Genomic DNA, 12649 nt, shown 5'->3' with positions numbered 1-12649 from the left:
GAATCAGTTTTCCACAAGGCTGCACAGCAGAGGAAATTTCTTGAAATTCCTTGGAGAATGTGTTCCAAGATATCCAGGCTTCAGGTTACCCAGCCCTGGTTATTCATTCATTCAGTGAAAAAATACTTGTTGATTTCCTCTATTTTGTGCAAAGCACTGGGCCAGAGGTAATACCAAAGTGAAGAGTAATAGCAATACAGATATTGTGTCCTCTTAATCCTCACAACCACCCTACAAGGTAGGTGCTATTATTATTATAGCATTATAATTATAGTAGTTATAGCAATATCTTTATATTATTATTACAGGTACAGAGAAGTTGTGACTGACTTGCCAAGGTCACACAGCTAGCAAGTTGCAGAGAGGGGCTTCCAACCCACATTTCACCCTCCATGCTGTCCTCTCTGGGTCAAGTGTTTGCCCTTAAGAATTTTAATATTTGGGGCCGGCCCCGTGGCTTTAGCGGTTAAGTGCGCGCGCTCGGCTACTGGCGGCCCGGGTTCAAACCCTGGGCGCGCACCGACACACCGCTTCTCCGGCCATGCTAAGGCCGCGTCCCACATACAGCAACTAGAAGGATGTGCAACTGCGACATACAGCTATCTACTGGGACAGTGGGGAGAAAAAAAAAAAAGGAGGAGGATTGGCAGTAGATGTTAGCTCAGAGCCGGTCTTCCTCAGCAAAAAGAGGAGGATTAGCATGGATGTTAGCTCAGGGCTGATCTTCCTCAAAAAAAAAAAAAAAGAATTTTAATATTTATTAGAGGAGATAGTTTATTCATCTTAAACGGCAGTATGAACGCCATACTAGAAAAAGTATTTTTCTTTCAATTTTGAGTTTTAAAGTTTTCCCCCATTGCTTCAAAACGGTGGAACACATGGATAATAAAACAGCAGAGGACTTTAAAGCAATGATAGGGGAAAATGTGGCAATTAAGATGGAATACTATCATTAGTGTAAACAAGTACTGGTTTGTGACAACATTGTTCAAATATTCTCTGAATATCTTTTGGGGTCATTTGTAGTTGATTTTGGCATGGCTCTTGCCAATAAACTACCTCCTGATCACTGTCCTGTGTATTCATAATTTGAATCAAGTGGAATTTTGGAGAGAACTTGGCCTCTGAAGGCCTTGGCCCTATTGACATCTGATGCCAGGGATGTGCTCAACATCAAATTACCATTTTCCAAGTAGGCAGGGCAAAATTTCCAGACTCCAGGCAATGTAACAGGACTTCAGCTTTAATGCATTGCAAAATCTCATCTAATCATAAAATTTTTAGAGCCTAGTGGGGCCGTACAAACCAGCTTTCCTATGCTCCTTTTATAGATGAGCAAGACTGAGGCACAGAAAGATTCAGGATAAACGCAACTGAGTGGCAGACCTAGACAATACAGGGCTGGCTGTAAAGTTGGCTTTGTTCTTTTGCTGATGAGGTCTGGGTAAGCCTCGTCAGCCCTGTGAGAAAGATGGGAGCTGGGATGAACCAAGAAGAGAAACTAGGGTAGGTGGAGAGGTTAGGATAGGACTAGGTCATTAGTCATGGTAGGAAAAAATCTCTCTCAAGACAAGAGTTATCTTTACGTATCTTTGTATCTCCTTCAGTTCTTGGCATAGTTTCAGTGGATGTTTTGAATGTGCGGCTAAATTTTGAACTCATTTGCTCTCCATTCTCAGCCATGAATAACCCTAGAAGTGACCCATGGATGAATGAGTGGAATATTTATGGGGCTCCAGGAATGCTTCAGGACTGAAATGAAATAACATATTTGGAAACACTGTGAAATATAAAACCTTCCATTCAAATGCAAAGAATTATTCATATACATTTTTGATTGCATGCATGAGCATATCTTGAATATTCCTTCTTCCTTAACTTTTTTTCATATTATTCTCTCTATCTCAAATGACTTTCCCTTTCTTTTCTGAGCCCTGTAAGAGGACGTGAACTCCTTCTTTGATCCTTCAAGAACTTTGGACTTAGCATTACTCTACTTTGTAGTGTTAGTACTTGTTGACTTTTCTTATCTCTAGTTTGATTTTATAGATGCTCCTAAAGGCTGTGCCTCTGAGACTCAGCCCTTGGTACATGTTTGTTGAATTAATGGGCATTTTAAGAATAAGCACCACCTGGATTGAGGATTTCCATTCCCAGTATTGCTTTCTGGTATTTGCAAAAGTTGCTTCAGGGAGTTGTGGCAGCAGTTCTGAAATTAAAAATGAGCTAGACCCTTCTTCCTCTGGAGGCTGGAAGAATGTTTATGGAGTCTGCTGGGTTTAGGTGCTGGCCCTGCTAGCACTGCTAGCTAGTTCCAGGTCGTCTGCTTCTTCCCGTTTTTGAAGGAAAGGAGAAGGATGGAGGAACATCTGGAATCATGGGTATGGTGGGAGTGCCTTCCATGCACCCCGGGGGATCGGCCAAGGAGGGCAATGGAGGTAGCTGTTGAAGCCTCAGTAACAGCAAAGGTCAATGATGCTTCACCCGTCCTCGTTAGAGCTGGCAAAAAGTGGCCACTTGTGAGAACTACTGACAGAAAAGTTCTTAGTTACGCCCACATCTACAAGCACAAATCTATGTGATAAAGATAATCATGGAATTTTTCTTTCTTTTTTATTGGGGTCATATCCCATGCATATTTAATTTTCTTGAGATTTGCACTTGGCAAACATGAATCTCGTGTTCGCTCAATCAGTCTCTGTTGGAGGGTCTCACAGGATGAGCATCCTGCTGCACTGGATAGGCTGCTAGTGTTTTCTGTATACAAGGTGGCTTTACTACTACTCTACAGTATTTTAGACAATTTAAGGGAGATTCAAGGGTAACTTTGATTATATGCAATTTTTGCTGGACATGCTGACTTAGAAGATAACTTTCATGTAAGATGTGACTGGACTTTATAGCAATTTTTTTTTTTTTTTTTTGCTGAGGAAGATTCACCCTGAGCTAACATCTGTTGTCAATCTTCCTCTTTTTGCTGAGGAAGATTCGCACTGAGCTAACATCTGTGCCAGTCTTCCTCTATTGTGTGTGTGAGTCGCCACCACAGCGTGGCTGCTGACAAGTGGTGTAGGTCTGCACCAGGAAACCAAGGCTTGGAATTAAATAGTGAGTTTATAACTACAATTTCAGTGGGAAAATGGATTCCAAGTTTTAATACCTGAATTGGAAACAAACTTTTGAAGCATCTTCTGTAAGTAAATAAATAAATTCATTGTAGATGGCCACATATAAATGTTATATTCCAAGCTCTTTGGATTAGTGTTTTTTTATGTTTTTGATGTTCAAAAGACAAAGTATGTTTTTCTCGGTGCATAAATATTTCATTTTCTTTTCTTTTAGTGATTTACCTTCAAGGAAATTGGGGATTCAGAAAGTTGGGAGCTCATACGACCATGGCGAACCTCCTGAAAACAGTGGTGACTGGCTGTTCATGTCCTTTTCTTAGCAATTTGGGGTCCTGGAAGGTGCTACCTGGGAAGAAGGATTTTTTACGAACATTTCATACTCATCAGGCACTGTGGTGTAAAGCCCCTGTAAAACCAGGTAAAGTCTCACTCAGTGTATGTAAGTCAGACCTTCAAGTCATAGGAGCCAAGAGATCTCCTGATAATAGAAGAGGAAAGCCATGCAGTTTATAGCCTGGTGCTTATGAGTGATCATTTTGAATAAAAAACCAAATGATTGCCTTATATTTTCCATGTATATAAGTTCTTGATCGTCAGTGCTAACAGAGAAGAGAAGATAATAGAAAAAGAAAAACGATAAACCAGTTGAGTTGTACCCAGGAAACTATTGCTCATAGTAACCATTTCTCCTAGCAGCTCTTCTTTCCTAGTCAGTACTGGGGACTTGTACCATATATGGCTCATCTGTGCTCAAGAATTAGGAATTGATCTGCATGAATGCTTCTCAGTTTAGTAAATGGCAACTTCATCTCAGTTGCTCAGGTCAGAAACCTTGGAGTCATCCTAGAAGCTCATAGTAGGTATAGGTCAGCTCTACCTTATATCTAGAATCTGCCCTCTTCTTGCCATCACTCTGTTATCATCCTGGCCCAAGCCACCATCATCTGTCACCTGAAATATTGCTCTAGTCTTCTAAATGAACTCTGTGCTTTCTACCTCTGTCCCCCTAGAGTTTGTTCTATACACGACAGTGAGAATAATCTTTCTAAAATGAAAGATCACGTCAGTCTTCTCAAAACTTGCCATTAGCTTCCCAGCTCATACAGAGTAAGAGCTGAAGTCTTGCAGTGGCCTACAAGGCCTTCCCTGCTAGGACCCCCACTTGTTCCTGGTCTGGGGTACAGACCAGAGGGAGGAGAGGCTGAAAGGGGGCCCTTCTAAGCTGGGTCAGATCCCTTTAAGCATCTTGCCCAAAGACCCTCCTAGCACTCTGTCTGCACCTCATTGCCCAGAACTCAGACAGGTAGTCATTATGTGGCTGTAAGGGAGACTTGGACATTCAATCTTTTATTCCAGATGGCAGCATACTCAACTAAAAATGACATTCTGTTACAAAGGCGGAGGAACAGGATGGATATTTGGGGGTCAACAAGAAGTCTTTGCCATGTAGAGTAATGCCCTTCTTTTTTATTTAAGTTTGTAGGACTGTTTCTTTGTGCATTAAGGATCCCTAAACTACTAGGTTTTTTGAGTTCTTACATCTGCCTTTAATAGATTTCACAACCTCTTTTCTTGTTCTCACATGACAAGTCACTATTGGCAGGGTACCTGCCCCTGAGAGCCCTCAACTTTATCTGCAGATTTTTTTTGTGTTCTGGAAAGCCACATTATCTAGTGTGATAAAATTGTGTATAAAATAAAAGTAAATAACTGCATTGAGACATGAGAATTGTCCTTGTGAGTAAATGCATGGACATCAAGATCTCTATATTGACTATGCATAAGACTTTTTGTTTGTTTGTTTGTTTAATTTCTGGTTCTTGACTATTTCCTAAATAATTATTTATCTCTGTAAGGATTCTGTTTTTTCCTTAATATAACCACAATTTCATTATCCTATTGAAAAGCATGAAAAGTAATTCCAGTCAGTATTCATATTTTCTCAGTTTTTTCTTTTCTTTTCCTTTTTTCTTTCTTTTACAGTTGCTTTATTCAAATAATGATCCCGACAGGGTCCACATGTTGTGTTTGCTTGCTGTGTCTCTTTTGATCTATATGTTCCCCAATTTAGTTGTTGTGCTTTAGAATTTATCACATTCTAGGTTTGGCTGACTGAATTCCCTTGGTATTAGTTAACTAGTTTCTCTGTCCTTTGTATTTTCTGTGATATTTGCTAGATCTAGAGGCTTGATCAGACTCAGGTTTGCTTTTTTTGGCAAGAATGCTTCTCAGGTGATGCCGGGTACTATCTATTGCATTACATCAAGAAGATTCATCAGCAAGTTTGCATATTGTTGATGTGATCCATATATTATGAAGTCCTGTCAGTTTTTCACTCAAAGCCTGTACCAGCCATTTGATGATCATTAACTAAATCCATGATTTTATCAGGGGTTTTAAAATGGTGATATTCTATCACTCTATCTTCATTTATTAGCTAGAATTTTTCTATAAGGAAAAGCTTTTCCTCTATTACTTAGTTACCCTGGGATTGTTCTGGTAAGAGGGGATAGATGTTTGATTCTTTTCATTATTTACTAGTTTTGGTAATAATCAGTTGGTTCCCTTATGGTTTTCTATTTCTGCTGTAACAAATGATCACAAACTTGCTTTGTACAACACAAATTTATTATCTTACACTTCTGGAGGCCAAAGTCTGAAATGTCTTTCACTAGGCTTACATCAAGGTATTGGCAAGTCTGCATTCCTCCTGGAGGCTTTAGGGAGGAATCTGTTTCCTTGCCTTTTCCAGCTTATGGAGTCTGCCTGCATTCCTTGGCTCACGGCCCCTTCCTCCATCCTCAAAGCCAGCAGCATAGCATCTTCAAATCATTCTTTGACTCTGACTCTTCTGCCCTCTTCTTCCACATTTAAGGACTCTTGCGATTGGGCCCACCCAGATAATACAGGATAATCTCCCTATTTCAAGTCAGCTGATTAGCAACCTTAATTCCCATTTGCCATGTATTGTAACATATTCACATGTTCTGAGGATTAGGGCATGGGTATCTTTGGGAGACTATTATTCTGTCTACCACACATTACTTCCTCCAAAGTTGACCAATGAAGCTTTTAAAAAATATTTATTTTCTGAGTATCATCATGAACGCATGGATTTTAACATCCCTGGATGTATTTTACTACGTTACAATTAATTATTATTCTTTTTGATGCTCAAATTGTCTCATATTTGGCCAGTAGAAGCCCTTTCAAACTGGCTCCTAAGTCTTTTTGATGTGACTTCGTCTTTGGTAGCTTCCTTGACTTATGGTATGTAGAGCCTAGATAATTTGAGGTTGTCAGATAAGTGAACTCCAGATAAGTATATGGGATTTAACTTTGCACATCAATCCAAAATATTGGCCAGCTTTCTATTATCCTCCCTGACCTTCAAGTAGAGAGTAAGATGCAGCATATATTTATTTGCCTTTGGCTTACTATTAATTATTACTGCTTAAGTAGTGTGGGATCTAAGACTATGTTCAAATGCAGATATTTTTAGGTTGACTTAATCTCGCTAAGGTCTCACTTAATAAGTTACTCTGTAGAGATAATTTGAGTCATTTTTTTATTATGTATATTCAGAGTTTAGGTTGCTAGGGTGGACTTCCCAAACTTTAGTAAAACTTATAGAAGCAGATCCTCTTTATTTCAAAAAATCTGTTTGTGTCCACATGTTGAGTAAAACAACAGAAGAAACTAATGTACTTTAGCTAAAGCTGGTCTGAACCATACATAAATACTTTAACTCTATATTATACACACTCTTTTGGGTTGCAAGGAACAGAATCACGTCAGGTTATATTTTGTGATGAGGGTTTATTGTATGGATTCTTGGGAAGTGTGGGAGCCCCGGAAACCCTTCATCTACTTGGAGAAGTGGAATGTTATTCTAGATTTCGTAGCTATGACTCATCTTTTCTCTTCGCATATCCGCTACTATTGTTTCTACTACTGTTGCTACTGACTTCCCTTTGATTACCTATTGCTGTGCTTACAAATGCCTGCTGCACCATTCTACTCTCTTTGCCCTTTTCTGTGGGTCTCCCATGAAACTCCCTGAGAGAGAACCTGGTTGGGTTGGGTAGTCACTGGTTAACATAGAATGCCCTTGGGCAGCGTTCCTGTATAAGTCATTTCATAGGCTGCTGGTTTTCCTTATATCTGGAAACTATTATTTTTGACCCAGCTGCTGACCCCTGGTCTAATCAGTTGTGGCCAAGAATGTAAGGTCTCGAGATAGAGCATTTGGAAATCTATGAGGAATTGTGTGTAGCTAAATTGCCAGGAAGGGGACTTTGGGTGAGACAGGCCATTGAAGTGTCTAGTATAGGGATGTTCCTCAAAATAGTTAATTACTTCTGTTATCCTTAAAGGTAAGGACAACGAAAGCATAAACCCAAGGGTGTTAATTTGAAGAGTAGAGTTAGCATGGTCAGTGGTCTCTCAACCCGTTTTTTCCTAAGAATAAACTAAGCTAGTCCTGTGCCTCGAAGAGAGCCATTTGGTTAAATAAAATATTTAGAATTTTTAGGGGAGTGGGCATAAAAATTTCCCATCATCTCTCAAAAAAAGTCAAATAATGATTATGAATCAGGAACATCATTTTGAAAAGCAACTTGTATGTGCAGTATATTTTGAACAGACTGCCCATTTCCATTTTCTGAATTCTGTTATTAAAACATTGATTTTTGGTGTTGTTGTTTTTTTTTTTTGCTTTTGTTTGTAGGAATTCCATACAAACAACTGACTGTTGGGGTCCCCAAGGAGATTTTCCAAAATGAGAAGCGAGTGGCGTTGTCTCCTGCTGGTGTTCAGGCCTTGGTCAAGCAGGGTTTTAATGTTATTGTGGAATCGGGTGCCGGGGAAGCTTCCAAGTTCTCAGATGATCACTACAGAGCAGCAGGTGCCCAGATCCAAGGGGCGAAGGAAGTGCTGGCCTCTGATTTGGTGGTCAAAGTAATTATTCATTTCCCCTTCCGTTTATGGGATGCTGACTTTTCAAAATCTTCTCGTAGAAAAATTACTTTCTCTGTTGTTAATAGCTTTTCGTATTTTCAAATGATACCTTTTTCTCAAAGAAATGGTTGGTGTTGTGAATATTCTTCATGTTCTGGTAGAACTTTTACCAGTCAATGTGATCTATGTTTAACCATAAGAGAAAAAGTGATCTTCCTTTTTATATTTGCTATGTGGAAATTCTTTGTTTATTGGCTAGAAAAAATTTGCACTACGTGGTTTGTATATATCCAAGATACCCACAGGTGAGTATTTAACTGCTACTAGAATAGGAAGAAGGCGTGGAACTCCTCCTGGGACTAAATGTACAGTGATCTTCTGATACCTAGAAGGAAGAGCGATTTAATTGACATTTAGTGCTATTCCTAGAGAGGGCAGGACTATTCTGGAGAAAGCAGCATTGGGCTAGTGGCGAGTAACCTTACCTACTTTAATAAAAGGTCTTAAGGTAATATATAATAGAAATCTATATGCTGAAGAACTTTAGAAATAAAATCTGAAGTAAAAAATCATACAGAGAATAGAAGAGAGACTGTATCAAGAGTCCAGCGTAGATTACTAGAGTTGATCATTAACTTAAATTCTAAGCCTTCTACAACCAAGGCAATCAGGGAGTATAGATTATATAAGCATGATTACGAGGTTAAAATAAGCTTCTCACTTTTTCAGGAAAGACCACCTTTTTTCTGCATTAATTTCTAAAGGGGAATCAATCACATAGCTTTTTTTTTTTTCTTTTTTACATAAAGTCCACTGATGTAATATCTTGAAATAATATACAATATATAATAGTATAATATACACTATAATCTAACTTGGTAGGTTTTTAAAAAACAATGATTTTTGCAGAAGTCACACAACTGTTTTTTGCTATAGAAAATTAATAGTAAAATTTATGGTATGGAGATAAATTCTAATTCAGCTAAAATTTCTAGTGTTTAGGTGTACAGATACTTGGTGATATAACTTGGTATAGTAAAAGAGCCTAGGAAAAATAGAAAAATAAGTACAATCCATTCCAGTGTATGTTCTAGGGATCAAAACCTTTTGAAATGACCCACAAAAAAGGTTTAGTAGCATGCACGTAAGTTTTGGAAATGCTCTGTGTTCCTTTTAGACATTCACAATGTGTATGAGCATGTTAAAGGCACTGAGAAATCCTATAGTATAGAAACTTATATGACTTTATACTTACCTTAAACTATACTTGCCTATAAACTACTTGACCTTGGGGCCTCTCTTTTGAGTCAAGCTTGTTAATATCCTGAGGGACTAGTGATCCAAAAAGCACATTCAGGGAAACATTCTATTGGCTTAACCCACTCAGATGCCAACAGTCTCCGTTGAGCATTTGATAGGGACCGGTAGAATTAATTCAAAGTTGTCCTCTAATTTTTATTAAATCTATATTATAGATTCTCACTGAGGAAAAATAGACCTTGTCAGAGACTCTTAATTAAAGTCCAGAACCTAAAATCACATGCATCACCAGATCAACAACTGAAATGGGGAATACCAGATAAAGGTACCTCATAGGTAAATTGAGATGAAATGCTCTGAAATGAAAGTATTGACCCAGTGTTTGTGTTTCTATTTCCTTTTAAAACTTAAGTCTCAGAGCTGTTTTTTCTGTGCTTACTTGGCTAAAAGCACTACTGTGAACTGGGAGCTAATGAAATGATATACTTTAATTGAAGATTGATTTTAAACTTGGATATAAAACACATTGTAAAACACTTTTAAAATGGAACTTTTTGTTAATTTGGCTTTAAAAAGTGGACAATTGAAACTTTCAAGCATGTGGAACGTGTGTTCATTGACTTACTTGATATTTCTTAACAGAATATATTGTCGCTTTTTGCTTAAACCCAGTTCAGGAAGGCTACCGGTTTGATTTGTGTTCATCTATAAATATCCATCTGGAATTTTAAGGTGACATAAATCTCTACATACTACCATGGAGGTTTTAGTTTACAATGTTCTTAGCTTGTTCCTACTCCAAATATTTGTGCTTGCCAAAATTAGCAAGAACTGAATCTTTATAAAGATTTTATTTATTTATTTTCCCCCAAAGCCCCAGTGGATAGTTGTATGTCATAGCTGCACATCCTTCTAGTTGCTGTATGTGGGACGCGGCCTCAGCATGGCCAGAGAAGCGGTGCGTCGGTGCGCGCCCAGGATCCGAACCCGGGCCGCCAGCAGCGGAGCGTGCGCACTTAACCGCTAAGCTGTGGGGCCGGCCCCAGCAAGAACTGAATCTTTGAACACACAACAAAAACTTCCTGTCTCTTGATTCTAATGTCTCTTAATCTTACCAGAATAATAGGTTTTGGGAGATCAGGGTTGTTGTAGAACCTACATATTTTCCCACTGCTCTACAGGTCATTGTCATACCTGTCCCAACACTATTTCCAGGTGTGTGTACTCTTTGCTCAGACCAGTTCATAGGTCATCCAGCAGAGGGTAAATGGAATAGATCTTTGTGTGCCTTTCCTTGTTTAGGAATGTAGTCAGAAATTTATTGCTGAAAGATTTACTCTTGGACTATTATTTCAATCATGGTATATTATCCAGTTGTTCCGTTTACTTAAAAATATGATAAAGGTATTTATATTTTTAATCTGCGACTTGCCTTTTTTCTCAGGTGCGAGCCCCCATGGTTAATCCAACATTAGGTGTTCATGAAGCTGACCTTTTAAAGACGTCAGGAACACTGATTAGTTTTATTTACCCAGCTCAAAATCCAGACTTGCTAAATAAACTTTCCAAAAGAAAAACTACAGTTCTGGCAATGGACCAAGTTCCAAGAGTCACAATTGCTCAGGGATATGATGCGCTAAGCTCCATGGCCAACATTGCTGGGTAGGTTGATTCTTTTCCATTTCAGTTGGACAAAAGCACAATGGTACTACAGAAACATGCTCACTGTAGCTCTTCTCTCTCACAATGATTTTACTTATAATAATTGTTGGAGATTCCAGCCTTTCACGAGTGCACTTAAATAATTTTTGACTCATTTTATTGTTTCACAGTCATCAGATAGCAAATGGCTCTCCATATGGCACTCTATTGTACGCTCCTTTTTAATCTTCATAGATGGAAGAGACATAGTATTTCCTTCCACCAAAGGAAATTACTGTCAGATTATTTGTATGAAGAATATACTGTATTTTATATATGTGTGTATATTTGTGAATACATGTATATAGGTTTTTAGGTTAAAATTGCTGTTTTATTGAGATATAATTGACATATTGTATAAGTTTAAGGTATATAACATAACGATTTGATATATGTATATATTGTGAAATGCCACAGTAAGTTTAGTTAACATAAATTGCTAAATTGCTATTTTTATAGGTCAGAAATGGTTGGGTATTGGCAGTTTCATATGATTCAATCTAATATATACATATTAGCAGATTTACTGTTTTAATTAGGTTTTGCTTAGGTAAATTCATAAAATATTTAATGAATGCCTGCACTTAAGGAATTTTTATCTGGTCAAAACCCATATTGATAATTGAGGGCTAATTATGTCCTCTTACCTTTAAGGCCAAGATGGCAGTAAACTTCATTTGCCTGCCAGCACTAATGCATTCCCCGATTACTGTCTGGAGTGCTGTGTTGAGAAAGATTCTAAGGCCTGTTCTGCTCAGAGGAGTGTGGCTGTGACTGAGTGATCACGCTTGTCATGGAAGGAGGTATAGGAATAGCTATGTGAGTGCAGTGTGTTGCTGACTTTGCCTAGAGAGTGGGAAAAATCAGGAAATCGGATGATACTTATGAAATCAGCTCATCTAAGAAACTAATTGAATTAGATTTTAAGCATGAAAACTATTAGTAGTGACAATTTGCTAATATGAATGAGGCACCAACAAATGAAAATGTTTAAAAAATAGAACAGTGCATGAGAAAATGATGAACCTGGATAAAGACCTTTATGGCCATGACACATGAGTTTTCTTGGGTTTTAATTCTTAGGTATCACATATCAAATATGCCACAGATCCTACTTTGGGTTTCAGCTGTTCACTTTTGATATAAATGAGTTACTATAAACAAATATGATAAGATAAAAACACATTTTGTTGTCCTTAATGTAATATGGCAAATGGTTGGTTTGAAGATATATTTTGTGGTATATAAATTGCATACCAAAGGACAAAATAAATTTTTGCCATATTTATTTAGTTTGTAGAAGAGTTATGTTATGCAATGTGGGATTTAAAATTTTATATAGAAAATGTACAATGTAAACTTTTAAGGGTGCTGTAGATTTTGTCATGTGAAATGCATATATGTGCAACGTTAGCAAAACCAGTAGCTCTAGATCAGTGGTGTTAGCTGCAGAATCTTTTGAGAAACTGAAATATTATGAGGTAATGTAAACAAATTCAATTAAGAGCAGATTGGCCTTAGTTGAATTGAGGGATGGAGCGGTGTCCAGAAACATCTGTTCTCTATCCCACCCGCTCTGGCCCCAGAATTGGCTGAAATTT

General features: G+C 38.0%; 1 protein-coding gene across 4 annotated transcripts in view; it reads left to right on the top strand.

The window, feature by feature from the left end:
- The window catches only part of NNT (nicotinamide nucleotide transhydrogenase), an 86106-nt gene that overhangs the window by 1643 nt on the left and 71814 nt on the right, over window positions 1-12649 (top strand). For all 4 annotated transcript variants that reach the window (XM_058564119.1, XM_058564117.1, XM_058564120.1 and 1 more), the window contains exons 2-4: window positions 3343-3546; window positions 7858-8087; window positions 10792-11009. In XM_058564119.1, the coding sequence (XP_058420102.1) occupies window positions 3396-3546; window positions 7858-8087; window positions 10792-11009 (599 nt within the window). In that variant the 5' untranslated portion in view covers window positions 3343-3395. The remainder of the gene's footprint in view (window positions 1-3342; window positions 3547-7857; window positions 8088-10791; window positions 11010-12649) is intronic.

This window comes from Diceros bicornis, chromosome 20 (genome assembly GCF_020826845.1).
Source record: "Diceros bicornis minor isolate mBicDic1 chromosome 20, mDicBic1.mat.cur, whole genome shotgun sequence".
In the NCBI taxonomy this organism is placed as follows: domain Eukaryota; kingdom Metazoa; phylum Chordata; class Mammalia; order Perissodactyla; family Rhinocerotidae; genus Diceros; species Diceros bicornis.
This window is presented reverse-complemented; position numbering and strand designations above follow the sequence as displayed.